At 40.8% G+C, this 16,070-nt stretch overlaps 1 protein-coding gene across 8 annotated transcripts in view; it reads left to right on the top strand.

Moving 5' to 3' along the window:
• The window catches only part of LOC124283962 (dihydropyrimidinase-like), a 139,203-nt gene that overhangs the window by 119,028 nt on the left and 4,105 nt on the right, over positions 1 to 16,070 (top strand). For 6 of the 8 annotated variants that reach the window (XM_046720004.1, XM_046720012.1, XM_046720011.1 and 3 more), the window contains 13 exons: positions 4,549 to 4,643; positions 6,846 to 6,919; positions 7,954 to 8,064; positions 8,430 to 8,594; positions 9,595 to 9,737; positions 10,021 to 10,089; positions 10,509 to 10,629; positions 11,082 to 11,238; positions 11,601 to 11,742; positions 12,907 to 12,990; positions 14,064 to 14,243; positions 14,499 to 14,585; positions 14,961 to 15,153. In XM_046720004.1, the coding sequence (XP_046575960.1) occupies positions 4,549 to 4,643; positions 6,846 to 6,919; positions 7,954 to 8,064; positions 8,430 to 8,594; positions 9,595 to 9,737; positions 10,021 to 10,089; positions 10,509 to 10,629; positions 11,082 to 11,238; positions 11,601 to 11,742; positions 12,907 to 12,990; positions 14,064 to 14,243; positions 14,499 to 14,585; positions 14,961 to 15,153 (1,621 nt within the window). Of the gene's footprint in view, positions 1 to 630; positions 1,371 to 4,548; positions 4,644 to 6,845; positions 6,920 to 7,953; positions 8,065 to 8,429; positions 8,595 to 9,594; positions 9,738 to 10,020; positions 10,090 to 10,508; positions 10,630 to 11,081; positions 11,239 to 11,600; positions 11,743 to 12,906; positions 12,991 to 14,063; positions 14,244 to 14,498; positions 14,586 to 14,960; positions 15,154 to 16,070 lie in introns of those variants that run through there. The other 2 variants (XM_046720006.1, XM_046720005.1) reach the window with 2 other exon arrangements.

Below are 16,070 nucleotides of genomic sequence, written 5' to 3'. Positions count from 1 at the left end.
GGGCCTGACCTGTGACCAAACCTGCGAGGTTCTGTGCCTATACTATTTCCTATTATTACAAGGGCTGGGGAAAGTGTTTTCTGATACTCGATAGGGCAAAGCAGCCTTTTTTCATGCCATGACTCTGTTTTAAGTCATCTCAGTGCCCCTCCAGACATCTAATATGTTGCCGGTGAACGACTGCAGTTATGAGTAATATGATTTTTTTTGCCCTTCCAACTCATTGAAACTTAGGCATGCTCAGATCTTGCATTTGAAGTCGTAAGATTTTCCAGACTCGATAATTTATTTTATGCAGAATGTTTTTGTCAGTTTGGCAGTTTGACATGGGGGCAGCTTGATAAGCTGAATGGCCTCAATCAGGATGTGCAAGCTGCATGTCTGATACTGAGGAGTGAGGTAAATGAGGGGTTAGATGGGGTTATGTGGCAGCGTGCCTGAGGCGTTGAACCAGCAGCCCTGACGAACATTGCCTGGCGCTTCCCATGATGCAAGCCATCTGACCAGGTTGCTGCGTCCACCAGGTGATGTGCCTCATGCTGCCGCCTCTATCGTCATCTCCCAGCATGCACTTCTCACTTCCTGTGCAGACGCTTGACCATAGCTGCTGTTGGGATTTTGCTTGGTATTTTTAACTCATGGTGTTTTTCATCAGCGACTCATCTGATTGTCTAGTGTTGTGGCTGCTGTGTTCCTCCACCATGACGGATGCGGTGCCGTCTGCTACCAGTGTCAGAAGCCGGGTGTTCCAATTTCTGGGTTTTAAGTGAGACATCTTGACTGGATTTTTTTTTCTGTCACATTATGTGAATACTGTTTGAGGTGATTTACGTGACCAGGTCACGGCACAAGGGCCTGAGACTGATGAAATCTATATGACATCTGCTGATGAAAATGATCCTGGTATGAATGACGACGCCTCATGTTACCTCAAACCAAGCTGGATACAGTATTCAGTTACTTGGAGGAATTCATCAGTATTGAACTCACATCTGCCACATTGAAATAAGTCACTCCATCGATTTGCTAGACTGATTCCATCCATTTTGTTTGCCTTGAACTGAATGTATTGAAAACGTAGAATCTGCCTCACCTACACGTGGGAGCAGTAACCCTGTGTGGAGATGAACGGTGGACCAGCACCTGACTGGGGCCAGCACTGAGGACATGTGGTATTGATGTTTTACCTGAACGCTGGAACGTTCGCAGCTCGTGGTGGCAGTGAAGAGATGTTAACAAACAAACAAACTGTTTAATCCGTCCATTTTGTGGCCTGATTGTTGACCAGCTCTACCAGCATGGAGGAGATGTGCAATGGAGATATGCATCTGCAGACTGCACGAGGGTTCTGCTCCTGTAAAGAACATGGAGTAAGCATTCTAGTCTGGCAGTGTTGGCACAGCATCTCTGACAAAAAATATCATTTTATCTCATTCGGATTTTACAGTATTGATGTTGGTCAGTTGATGTTAAAATTTGCTTTCAAATGAGGTGCCACATTCTGTGTATCTAACGAGTAGAAATGTTTAAATATTGTAGCATTAATTTAATCATTATGTACACTTTTTCCAAGTAAGTTTACAGTTATTGCAAGGTTAACAAGTGTTTTCATTCACAATGGAAATAGAATATATTGTTGCATGGCACAGTTTGCTGTAGATAGTACAGATGTATAACCTATCTCATGGTTTTATATATGTCAACCAGTGATTATTGATGAGAAAATTATCCAAATAGATCCTTTTCTGTAGGTACTTTGTGTCCGGTAAATGTCCTATAATAATATTCCAGATATTTAGTCTGTCAGACAGTATTGCTATTTGGTCATTAGCAGAGTAAAAAATTCTTCAATATAATTTCATTGTTAAAAAATACAGAAAGATGTGAGTCAGACAAAAGCAGCAAGGTCACGTTGACCTCCGTCATGGAATGGTTAGACCATGTATTGATTCTCAGCCGTAGGACATGTGACTGAGTAATTTCTGTCTGAAACAGTCATTTGTATCTCTGGATTAAAGGGCTTCATCCCTGGGTGTGGTATACAATTGTCACTGCTTTATACTGTGTTATATAGTCGGGTGATACAGGTTATATCATACCAGGAAATATTCAAGGTTAAGTGTTGTCTGTTTGTATTGATCACATGTTTAGTTCCTTCACTCATAAGATATATCAATACACGGGAATACTTTTCATTGTTAAAAAGACTTTTACAGTTTTTGGTCTTATTTGTAATTGAGTCATTGTTTGTTAGCATGAATCCACTGAAAAATCTACCATTCATCAGGTGTATATCACCATATACCAGGTGGATATTGACTGTATACCAGGTTCATATTTACCATATACTAGGAGTATACTGACTATGAACCAGGTGTATATGACCATATATCTGGAGTATATTGACCATATAGAAGGTATATATGACCATATACTACGTGTATTTTGACCATATACCAGCTGTGTACTGACCAAGGAGAAGAAACACTGCTAACAATAGTTAGCTGTGCCAAGAATGTCTACTGATGATTGATGGGATACATTCAATACTTTATGAAAGGTTGAATAACAGGCCATTGAGCTTGCAGTGAATGCATGTTGAATGCACACTGCTGTTTCCGTGTGCGGTCTGGTCTGGGAGTGGTGTTCCTCAAACTGATATGGTCATTGTGACTCTACAGTTTGGAATGACACACACACACCTACAGAGAAAGCAGACGTCTCAGCACCAAGTAATGATAACCTTAATGTTTTGAGATAGGAAAGGATATTATATTCATCAGTCTTTCTAAAGTGCACAGATGTACGTAAGACTTTAGCGTTATCATGCTCATGCATTGATGTAGTTTCGCAGACAGTTGAAATCTACAGGATAAAAATATAGGGTTTATAATTAAGGGGAATTCTTAGACAGGAGACTTTTCTTTGAAAAAAAATAACTTTTTACTATTGACATTGACCAAAGAATGTTTGATATGTGATATTTGTTACTGTTACAAGAATCCTTGAGTTCTTGGTGAATTCTGATCACTGTATGTCGAAGTGACCCATGTTCATCAAGGTTAATTCTTGCTTCCATATGGGACAGGCGTGGAAGATGGGGGATCTGAAAGCCTATCCATAAAGGCATGTTCACGGTCCTAATTCCCCTACCAGGCTCCTGAAATCTAGTAATGTCTTCGACAGATGCATCGTCTGCACAAATCCTCCTGCACCATCTGAACAATGGCGGAAAAAAACTGGAGTCGGAGTCATCCTGCAGCTCTGATAAGGCTGTCGGCACTGCAGCTTCCAGCAGTGGAACCGTGGGCATCTAGATGAGCCACGCATCATTCTACCTGGGATAGATAGACAGTTGTGTTTGCTTAATGGCTAGAGAAAAGTTGTCTTCTTTGCAGGTATTTCACGATGGTATTTGTTAGATTAAGTTGGAATAACAAATGTTGTTTGTATTGAAGTAGATGGCATACCTATCAGCTTGTGTCAGACATGGACGTCAGTTTCATGCTGAAGTGTAACAGACAGACTTATTGTTGTCAATCTGGAGGTAAAACCAGACCTTCCATGACACTGGACCAGCTTGCAAGATTTCTGGCATTCTGCTTTCTATAGTTCTTGAAAATTTCACTTTCAACAGTCCACTGTCGGTTTCTAATGCCGAGTATGCTGTCATTCATTCCCCGGAAAATTCAACGGTTTCCAAAGACTCATGTAAGACAGTTGCATTATGGGTGCCAGCTCATTCTTAACCGGATGGTCTGATTTGTCAGGCATCGACGCGTGTTGTTGGGCATCTGGCATCGATTAATTGTTGTTGGGCATCGAAGAGTGTTGTTGGGCATCCGGCCTCGATTAATTGTTGTTGGGCATCGAAGAGTGTTGTTGGGCTTTAGGCATCAATGACTGTTGTCAGAATTTGGGCATCGATGAGCGTTGTTGGTTATCGACGTGTGTTGTTAGGCTGCAGGCATCAACATGTATTGTCAGGTATCAATGAGTGTTGTTATGCTTTGATGTGTTTGTCAGTCATCAGCTAGCGTCGACGTCAATGAGTGCTGTTAGATAACAATGAGTGATTCTATAGCATGTGTACGGTAAAGAGCATTGATGGACATTGTATGGACATTGTAGTGACATTGTGCTTTAGAATTGTCTAAGGACATCTTCCAAGGAGTCAATTCTGTCTACATATATCATAAGATGTATGGTGCTGTATGGACCTTGTGTTTGGACACATTGTATGGACATATTATTGGAACAAATAGCCGTATTGTTGCTGTAAACAGATCTAGTGGGTGTATGGACTTAGTTTATGGACAAAATGTGTCATCCGATTCCATGTATCTGATGGACATATTGAACGGACCTGTGTATAAAGTATGCATGGACATAATGAATATTTCTTGCAGAGCACATAAGCAAGAAATACCATCATCTGCAGTGTGGAACACCCAGCTTTAGTACTGTTGGAGCCCTAATGTATTTGTAACATGTCTTCAAAATGCTATATCTATACCACATGTTTATGAAGTGTGTTTGTGTTTCCAGAGTGCACAGTCCCGCCTGTTCATCAAGGGAGGGAAGATTGTCAACGATGATCAGTCTTATGATGGGGACATCTACATTGAGGATGGAATCATCAAGTGAGTAGCCTAATGGTTCAAGTGTTCTCCCAGCATGCAACCCTGGGTTTGATTTCCTAAGTGGTATGTACACCTTGTGAAGCCCGTTCCATCCACATTTGTGATATGGCTGGTTTCCAGTGCTGTGGATTTTATTTGTGTGTTGCAATATTGCTGGTGTACAGTGTTTTATGATGGCTGCAATATTGCTGTTGTACAGTGTTTTATCATGGCTGCAATATTGCTGGTGTACAGTGTTTTATCATGGCTGCAATATTGCTGGTGTACAGTGTTTTATGATGGCTGCAATATTGCTGGTGTACAGTGTTTTATGATGGCTGCAATATTGCTGGTGTACAGTGTTTTATGATGGTGCAATTTGCTGGTGTACAGTGTTTTATGATGGCTGCAATATTGCTGGTGTACAGTGTTTTATCATGGCTGCAATATTGCTGGTGTACAGTGTTTTATCATGGCTGCAATTGCTGGTGTACAATGTTTAATGATGAAACAAATATTGCTACAGTGTTTTATGATGGCTGCAATATTGCTGGTGTACAGTGTTTTATGATGGCTGCAATATTGCTGTTGTACAGTGTTTTATGATGGCTGCAATATTGCTGTTGTACAGTGTTTTATGATGGCTGCAATATTGCTGGTGTACAGTGTTTTATCATGGCTGCAATATTGCTGGTGTACAGTGTTTTATGATGGCTGCAATATTGCTGGTGTACAGTGTTTTATCATGGCTGCAATATTGCTGTTGTACAGTGTTTTATTATGGCTGCAATATTGCTGTTGTACAGTGTTTTATGATGGCTGCAATATTGCTGGTGTACAATGTTTTATGATGGCTGCAATATTGCTGTTGTATAGTGTTTTATCATGGCTGCAATATTGCTGGTGTACAGTGTTTTATGATGGCTGCAATATTGCTGGTGTACAGTGTTTTATGATGGCTGCAATATTGCAATATTGCTGGTTATCATGGCTGCAATATTGCTGGTGTTCACTTTTATGTTTAATGTTTAATGATGGCTGCAATATTGCTGGTGTACAGTGTTTTATGATGGCTGCAATATTGCTGGTGTACAGTGTTTTATCATGGCTGCAATATTGCTGGTGTACAGTGTTTTATCATTGCTGGAATATTGCTGGTGTACAGTGATTTATCATTGCTGCATTATTGGTGGTGTACAGTGTTTTATCATTGCTGGAATATTGCACAACCATTCCTTCTGTCCATTGTCATAGTACAGCTGGTGTCACATTTGTGAATGTATATCGTTTGGGCTACAATATAGAGATAATCAGGCACATTCGGCTGATCTAGTGCTGACTGTGGTGTAAGTCCAGACATTCGCACTCTCACACACTGGCGCACAACATCACAGACTCATTCACACTCACAGTCACATACAACTCCCACCCTGTAGTTGTTGACAAACTGGGTAAGGCTGGTATGAATGGTGAGGCGTGGTGATATTTGATATTCTTGAAGTCACCAAGGAATACGTTGTTCAGAAAGAACAATAGTGGGGAGGTTTTGACATTTGATTGAACCTTTGACTGTTAATCTAGTTTTTGTAATAAGCAGGATTCGTGTCAATTTGCCGATTTTACAAGTAGTACCATGTGTGCCATTGTACAAAGTTATCTTACCACTAAATTAGTCCCACACATTAGCACAGACTTAAGGCACAATTTCACACATTTTCGATTATATTTTGTCCTATCTTATGTATATTGGGGCATATACACTCACTTCAGCCTCCTATTGATGCAATAATAGACTTATTATCCCTTACAACTTGCCTGAAAACAATAATTGAAACTTTGGGGCGAACAGCTTACAAACAGAGAACACTTGCCATTTTGGGAATGTAAACAATATCTCTATACATCGAAAACTGTCACATGCGGTGTTATCGGTGTTTGCCAATCTGGTTTCAGTCACAAGTTATTCATAAAAATATTCGTAAAGATCACTCTAAGGGACATAATTCTATGTGGTTCACTTGAAATAATGTTCGGAAACATTATATGGTAGCTTCCCTGAGGACTGATAGTTAGTATTATTAAGAGAAATGAGGTATTTATTTTGAGAGAAGTGCCTTTTAGATGCTTGTACCTCTCGGGTTGTTTTGTATAAAGGTAATCCGGTTCATCTGGCCCAAATTTTATTTTGAGTTCATTAATATTCATTCTTTTATTTGTTTTCAGACAAATCGGTAATAACCTTGTCATCCCAGGTGGAGCACGAACAATTGATGCTCGGGGCAAGCTCGTTATCCCAGGTAAGATTAATTGAAGAATAGCAAAAAAGCAGTTCTTGACATACACGTAAGATGTACTGGCACCAATATGATAAATTGGTTTGCTTGTCCATCCTTAACAGACCAAATAAAGGATGTCTTATATTATCTTTCTCCTATAACAGGAGTATAAAGGAATAGCCTGGAGTCATCTTAATGTTGATGGGGGGAGTAATTGAGAAGAGCATAGAATCTATAACTAGGAAGGCTTTGGGAAGAAAGTAGTCAATATCTTGCAACATGGATGTTACAAGAAGACCTTGGAGCCATGCTTCTGTTGAAGGATGTTGCAAGAACAAGGAATCATTTACCTGGTAGTCTCTAGTCATTGTCATATAACAGGAGCATTGTTAAGAAGACCCTGGAGCTATCCTCTTAGTTGAGGTCATGTGTCTGTTAACTTGCTAGTTCTTCACAGGCAGGTTGGGTTGTATGATGCCCAAGGAGTTGAGAGAATAGGTGACACTGATTCATTGACTGACATATTAATGTAGCACTTTGAGCATGTCTTAGGATGTGGATTTGGCTCTTAATAAATATACCCTCACTGTTATGGGGAGGGGGTTATGTAGGAAGAGCTGGGCATCCTGTGTAAAATAGTGATGATAGACTTTATGCAGTTATGGGGGTTATGTAGGAAGAGCCAAGCATCCTGTGTAACAGGGCGATGATAGACGATGTGCAGTTATGAGGGGTATTTAGGAAGAGCCAAGCATCCTGTGTAACAGGGTGATGATAGGTTGTAGACAGGTATAGGGTGTATGTAGGAAGAGCCAAACATCCTGATAATGGGTAATAATAATAATAATACTGAGTGAATTTGTAACGCGCCAAACTCCACGCCAGCTGGTATGCTCATGGCGCTACAAGTAAAGTTATTTTGGTTAGAGTCCAGACAAAGTACTTCTTAAATAGAAACGTTTTGAGGAGAGTTTTGACGGAGAGCAGGCTTTTGGCTGTTTTGAGGTCTTCAGTAATGGGTAGTGATGAGGCATACAGTATTTGGTTGTCTTCAGGTGGTATCGACACACACACTCACATGCAGCTGCCCTTCATGGGGACGCAGGCAGCGGACGACTTCTACAGCGGGACCAAGGCCGCACTGGCAGGAGGAACTACGATGATCAGTGAGTAGAGGTGGAGGAGACGCTGGGTACTGTAGAGAAGGGTTTGGTATTGATGAACACCTAGTGGGAGAGATATACAGATCAGAGCTGTCCGTCTGTCCCCCTTCCTGTAGTTGTCAGGAGCATAGCATAAGGGTTATTCAATGTTTCATTATCAGACTTTGCAGAGATATCATATTATTTATTCTGGTTGCCATGACAACCAATATCTCAGCACTGGTTTCTGGAGCATACCTAGTTATACCTGAAACTAGTTATACCAAAATCGCTAATAAACTGTTCTAAAGACATATATTGTTGAAGTGAGCGAGTGCAGATTTTAAAGGGAGATAACTGCTGTTTAATGTCTTTCCTTTTGCTTTCAGTGGATTTTGTCCTGGATCAGAAGGGAGTGTCTCTGTTGGATGCCTATGACAAGTGGCGATCCTGGGCTGACGAGAAAGTGTGCTGCGACTACGCTCTCCATGTTGGAGTGACATGGTGGAGCGAGCAGGTGGCCAATGACATGGAGGTGCTGTGCAATGACCGAGGTACGGTCCATAGGGTTTCTGTTGGATCTGTAGGGTGTCTGTAGTAGCCATAGGGTTTCTGTAGGGTGTCTGTAGTAGCCATAGGGTTTCTGTAGGGTGTCTGTAGTAGCCATAGGGTTTCTGTAGGGTGTCTGTAGTAGCTGTAGGGTCTCTGTAGTAGCCATAGGGTTTCTGTAGGGTGTCTGTAGTAGCCATAGGGTTTCTGTAGGGTGTATGTAGTAGCTGTAGGGTCTCTGTAGTAGCCATAGGTTGTCTGTAGTAGCCATAGGCTGTCTGTAGTAGCCATAGGGTCTCTGTAGTAGCCATAGGGTTTCTGTAGGATCTGTAGTACCCATAGGGTTTCTGTAGGGTCCCTGTTGTAGCCATATGGTTTCTGTAGGGTCCCTCTAGTAGCCTTAGGGTGTCTGTAGAATCTGTAGTAGCCATAGGGTTTCTGTAGGGTCCCTGTAGTAGCCATAGGGTTTCTGGAGGGTCCCTGTAGTAGCCTTAGGGGGTCTGTAGGGTGTCTGTAGTAGCCTTAGGGTGTCTGTAGGATGTGTGTAGGATCTGTAGAGTGTATGTGTCTGCAACACAGCTTCGGTTCATGGAATGGACATGGCATAATCTTAACTAGGGCTTGGACAGGAACTCGAGTAGTACAAATGGGCTCATGATCTGGCCCTAGCCTCTGTACTGCTGAATCCTGTGGTTTATCTGAAGCCTGTGAATCCTGTGGTTTATCTGAAGCCTGTGTGAAGCCATGCTCACTCTCTGTATATTGTGTCTTGTCGCAGTAGCACATCTGGCCATTACACTCAATCAAAGAAATAACAGAATCAGTTTTTAAAGGAGAACTAAACTGCTAATTAGGTCACAGGTAACTGTATTGATTAATGCACTTTATTGAAAGGGAGCCGACCTGTCACTGACAAAAGAAAAGTTTGCACCTTACCTGTAAGGGAATATGAGTCTTCTTTACCTGTCTTGATTGGTTTCCATGTGCACCTGTTGTATTCTACAGGTGTGAACTCCTTCAAGATGTTCCTGGCCTACAAGGACGTGTTCATGCTGTCTGACTCCGAGCTGTACCAGTCCTTCCTTAAATGTAAACAGCTGGGGGCCCTCGCCATGGTGCATGCAGAGAATGGGAGCCTCATTGAGGAGGTAAGAGTTGTCCCCCTTTGATTATTTCAGCGTTACCATGAGAGATAGAACAGCAGGTTTACAGTGATTTAGATGGCACAAATTACATGAGGATTTATTTATTGTTTATGAACTTATGTATCATGACCAGATTGGAAAAATATCGTCGTAACATTTTGGAAGAAAATCAGTCCGTGTTCTTGAAAATCAGCACAAAGAACTGGCCAGAAACCCGGATCACTTTAAAAGTAATTGTCCTGCTGATCACACATCTGCTAACACGGCTCACGTTTTCTTGCTTCAGAAATCTCGGGAGATGTTGCAGATGGGAATCACAGGCCCCGAGGGTCATGTCATGTGTCGGCCAGAGGAGGTGAGTGGCAGATAGCGTGAAGGGGTGGGTGCATGGTGACAGTGGTTCCCTTGAAACCAGGGTTTCATTCCCAGTGTGTACATGATATGTGAAGACAATTTCTGACATCAACTATCTAATACTACTCAACATACCATGTCTACCTTCTCAAGTATAAATGTTACTGTATTTACCTTTTTCATGGTCATGGCGCTAATGTTTTCGCTAAATTTGAGCAATAGTTTGTCAGTATTGTATTGTAATGAATGATTCAGATGCTCACATCTTGGCGTAGGACATGTAGCTTCTCTCTCTACTTGACTGCACTTCTTCTATGTGTAGACAGCTGTACTACTGAATGAGAAAACCACCGTTGTATTGCACCTCGATGGTTTATGCCTGAAGTATTGTGTGTAAGACTGGGCCGTCTGTGTGTACAGGTTGAGGCAGAGGCCGCTCAGCGAGCCATCACGATAGCCAATCAGGCAGATTCACCCCTCTACATTGTTCACGTCATGAGCAAGAGCTCTGCTGATGTCATCTCCGCTGCCAGAAGAAAAGGTGAGTGAAGCACGACTTTGGATGTTCTAGTTACCGAATATGTTTATCCATATTTCTGTGAGCTTATGTCAAGGCTTACTTTCAACATCTTTTCTTCAATTCTTACACTTTTGATATTTAACATTTGCATGGATGATCGAGATCTGGTGTTTCCTGAAAGGACTATAGTTCTGATCTAAGTAAAGATGGCCCCTCTGTCAGCCATGTTGAAAATGTAATTTGGCCCATTTCTCTGATATTATTTCATTCTTGTTTACTTAAATACTTCTGTGTATCAAGTTTTCATGTCACATTGTCAGTCATGCAAAATTGTTATATTTCGCCTAATAAATTTTTCAATTTGAGCTCATCCAAGAATTAGATATATCCAAGAATTAGTAATTACTTGACTTTTGAATATATTTTGAAGTTAAATTATGTTGATGATAATGACTCCTCATTTCCTGTTGCAGGTAATATAGTATTCGGTGAACCTATTGCTGCCAGTTTAGGCACCGACGGTACTCACTGTTTCAACAAATGCTGGCGTCACTCTGCCGGTCATGTGATGGGCCCCCCTCTCCGGCCGGATCCCACCACACCGGACTATCTCATGGATTTGCTGGCCAAGTAAGTTGGCGAATACGGTTTCCATAGAAACAGGAATATTTTTTTTCCGACTATTACTTTGAATCATTTCAAAAGAACTTGAATGTACATTGAACAATAACTATGCACCATTTTGTAAATGAGGTGGCCTGTCAGAGACCATACACTCTAGCTCCTGCCTTGACATTGGGGCTTGTTTAGTGGTTCAAGGGAGGTAATTCTCTCAAATATTGGTTTAAAATGGTTCAAAATAACACCCGATTGTTCAAAAAGGTCCGCGTTCTGAAAGATCTGTTTTTGCACATTTTATGGAATTATTGATATGTGAAGCCTGATATAGCCAGATCTTGCCTACTCACTCACTCACTCATTGTATAATTCAGCAACGACCTGCAAGTCACAGGCACAGACAACTGCACATTTAATGCTGACCAGAAAGCTTTAGGCAAAGACGACTTCCGTAGAATTCCAAATGGTGTCAACGGTGTGGAAGACAGAATGTCCATCATCTGGGAGAAGGGAGTCGTAAGTAGACAAACAGTTGTATTATTTGATAAACATCAGTTCTGAATCATTGTAGAAATTTTAGAATTACCTTTAACATGTTACAAACGCCTTGTACTTTGAGTTAAAGTGTTGTGTTTTTAAAAGACCTTGACGATATTGTGATGTGTATCTACAGCCCTCGAGTTTTGTTAGGTTGTCTTAAACAGGCTTTCATTTTTGAGGATTGTCTTCAATAGGTCTTCAAGTTTGAGGATTGTATTAAAAGGCCTTCAAGCTTGAGGATTGTATTAAAAGGCCCTCAGATTGAAGATTTTCTTAAAAAGGCCTTCAAGTTTGAGGATTGTATTAAAAGGCCTTGGAGTTTGAGGATTGTATTGAAAGGCCTTCAAGTTTGAGGATTTGTATTAAAAGGCCTTCAAGTTTGAGGATTGTATTAAAAGGTCTTCAAGTTTGAGGATTGTATTAAAAGGCCTTCAAGTTTGAGGATTGTATTAAAAGGCCTTCAAGTTTGAGAATTGTATTAAAAGGTCTTCAAGTTTGAGGATTGTATTAAAAGGCCTTCAGGTTTGAGGATTATATTGAGAGGCCTTTAAGTTTGAGGATTGTATTGAAAGGCCTTCAAGTTTGAGGATTGTATTGAAAGGCCCTCAAGTTTGAGGATTGTATTAAAAGGTCTTCAAGTTTGAGGATTGTATTGAAAGGTCTTCAAGTTTGAGGATTGTATTAAAAGGTCTTCAAGTTTGAGGATTGTATTAAAAGGCCTTCAAGTTTGAGGATTGTATTAAAAGGTCTTCAAGTTTGAGGACTGTATTAAAAGGTCTTCAAGTTTGAGGATTGTATTAAAAGGTCTTCAAGTTTGAGGATTGTATTGAAAGGCCTTCAAGTTTGAGGATTGTATTAAAAGGTCTTCAAGTTTGAGGATTGTATTAAAAGGCCTTCAAGTTTGAGGATTGTATTAAAAGGTCTTCAAGTTTGAGGATTGTATTAAAAGGTCTTCAAGTTTGAGGATTGTATTAAAAGGTCTTCAAGTTTGAGGATTGTATTAAAAGGTCTTCAAGTTTGAGGATTGTATTAAAAGGCCTTCAGGTTTGAAGGTTGTCTTGAAACCTGAGAATAGGTCAATAAAGTCGTGTAATAACTTCCTGTGTATAGCTATACGAGAGTGTCTGTGTTTGGTTACAGCACAGCGGGAAGATGGACCCGTGTAGATTCGTTGCTGTAACAAGTACAACTGCTGCTAAGATTTTCAACATGTACCCCAAGAAGGTGAGTGTGGTGTTAACGAACTTAACGAAGTGTGACAGAGGAGTTTAATTGGGCAGCAGATTAATTGGTCAGATGTTTTTATGGTATACAAAACTGAACAAATGTCCAACTGATTCTCATACTACAATTGTCTAGAATATGGGTGGCTTACATTTCCCAAACTGCCACTGAGAGTAACACATGTTATATTTGGAATTACACTTTTAATAGTTTTGGAATTCTGAATAAAATATTTTTGGCGTTACCGTGACAACAAGTTTTGACTTAGCCTGAAATTGGTGGTAGTGCTCTTTTTCGGATCTGAACTCTAAAACCGTTCACTATTTCTTCACCAAACTTGACATATAGATTGGTCTAGTGTTCGTACTGGTTCCTTTTTGGTACTTTTGGAATTCTGAATAAACTATTTTTGGCATTTCCATGGCAACAAGTTTGAGTAAAACAGAAATTAGTGGTAGTGCACTTTTCCGGAGCAGAACTCTAAAACCGTTCAATGTTTCTTCACCAAACTTGGCACATACATAGATCTGGTGGTGTACTGGTGCCTTTTGGTAGTTTTGGATTTCTGAATAAAATATTTTTGGCATTTCCATGGCAACAAGTTTGACCTAGACTGAAATTGGTGATAGTGCTCCTTTCTGGAGCATAACTTTAAGAACCGTTCAGTACTCTCCTTCCACTTTTCTATATACACACCTAAATATTTGACATAATCATAACTCGTAGACATAATCATGAAGAGTATTTTGCCATTGCGGGGGATATTGATGACTTTGTCTTCTTGTTACCTTTTTTAAACAGCTTAACCTAAACATGTGTTAAAAGGGGATTGTATAATCTGGAATCGAATCTCAGGTCATTAGATCCTGATTTGATAAAGGCTTATAATCCTGTAAAGCAGATTTGTGGCAGATTATGCCATCGTTTGGCTGCCTGAGTCCCCTCAAGGATGTGAATCACGAGAAAAGCTATAGATGTATCCCTGGGCATATCCTGAGGCCATCGGTAAGTGTTGTTGATCAATAGATGATGTCATGTGTCTTAGCTGAGAATATAATGCCTTTTAATTACAGGGCAGGATAGCAATTGGCTCGGATGCAGATATCGTTATCTGGGACCCTGACCAGACACGAACAATCTCGGCCAAGACCCATCACCAGGCCGTAGACTTCAACATCTTTGAAGGAATGGTCTGTCATGGTGTGCCACTGTACGTTATGATGAACGGCCACGTTGTATTGGATGAAGGACAGGTTAGTATTTCCCGTATTGCCTTAGAGGAATGTCTCCCTGTAACTCCCCTTTTGTCGGTGGATACTATTCTGAGGAAATCATCTAAACAATATCTGCGTAGTGAATTCTCAGTTATCTCCCTTTGTGTTGCTAGGACATTGTTGGCACAAGTAGTGGAGCTTGTGGGTCATACTAACAGGACTTTTCCGATAGTATGTAATGTTTTTGACTGTGGTGTAAAACATCATTACCGACTTATTCCCCTTGTTTTACAGCTGAAGGTGACTCAAGGACTGGGTCGCTTCGTCCCCACCTCTTGTAATTCCGAGTTCGTCTTTGGACGTGTGAAGGAGAGGGAAAGGGTAAGTGTCAAGTGGTGTTTTGAACATGTCCCTGTCATGAAAGTGTCAGGCATGACTTACAATAGGAATAACTGGTTTGTTTGGTCCAGACCAAATTATTTGCAGTTTGACGGCATATAGCTGGAATATTGTTGATCGGATTTTTTAAGAACTCACACCCCTCTCTCTCCCCTGTCTCTCTCTGTCTCTCTCCCTGTCTCTCTCTCTCTTCCCTCTCTCTCTCTCTCTCTCTCTCTCTCACACACACACACGGAGAGAGACAGATGGGCACACTCACGTTCACACACACTGAGACGCATGCATGTACATACTAAAACGCAAATTCACTCGAAAGAAAAGAGTATGACATGTAATTGTAATGTTTTCTTGTGTCAGGCTCGCAGGCCAGTGAAAGTGGAGCGTGACCCCTACACCGGACCCGTCATAGAGGTCATGGAGAACGCTCTGTCGTTAAAACCTGTGGACGCGAATCCCATCATCCCTGACGTCAACTCGGCTGAGTTCTACAACCGACCAAAAACACGTGGAGGTGGACGAAACTTGCAAGATTCCAGCTTTAGCTTCAGTGGTAGGCAGACTTGCCAAGTTTTCATCTGGCCAAAGCCAAGTAACCCCTCCCTACCAAGCTACTTAGGGATCTCATTATCTCCCTTGAAAACACAATGCAGAGAATTTCATTCCATTGTGCATGATGTTTAGATTGCATAACAATCAAAGTAGCTGTAAAACACCCCAGCCAGAAATAAAATATTGCTTTCAACAAGTTTCAACATTGTCAAGTCAATGAACCCGTTGACTTCTGGTTTCAGATATTGTTTTGCCAATAGAAATCAGTGACTGAAAGAAAAGAAAAGGAAAAATGTTTATTTAAAAAGTATGAGTATAAACACATGAGGTTGTCGTGGTGGTGAGAGTTGTGACAGCTCCAGGGGACATAACCTAACACCAGGCTACAGGACAGGTATTCACGTAACAACATTACTACATAAGCCCTATTTTTTTATCAAGAAACATCCCTTAAAAAGTTTGTTAGTAATAAATTTTCTCCAATATTTGTTAAATACAAAAAACAGCTTCTGTGTGTGTTTAATTTCCATGCTTTTATCAAAACTAGAATTTAAGATGCTATGCACTTTTAATTTAACATCTCCCCATATGCTTTGGTGTTTAAAAAAGATAATTTATTTTCCTTTTGTTTGCAAAATATCCCCCCTTTCAAACGTCCTGCTACAATCTCAGTTTCTCACGGACACTCTGTGACTACTTTAGTTTCGACCTTTACAAGCGCTGATTCAGCGAACTGTCATACAGCTATCCTTGTCATCTACTGTTTACCACAGTACTAACTGGCTCCAAGTCGGGTGACCTAGACAGGCTGACAGCGATACATGGCGATAATCACTTGGTTGGCATGCATGGTAGATTTATCTGAACACAGCAGTGTCGCGGACAAACTGGGAGACTTGGCAAGTCTGGTTCCGCATC

The sequence above is a fragment of the Haliotis rubra genome, unplaced genomic scaffold (assembly GCF_003918875.1).
Source record: "Haliotis rubra isolate DU_JTF1 unplaced genomic scaffold, ASM391887v1 Scf326, whole genome shotgun sequence".
Lineage (NCBI taxonomy): Eukaryota > Metazoa > Mollusca > Gastropoda > Lepetellida > Haliotidae > Haliotis > Haliotis rubra.
Note: the sequence above shows the minus strand (reverse complement) of the source record. Positions and strands in the feature narration are given on the sequence as shown.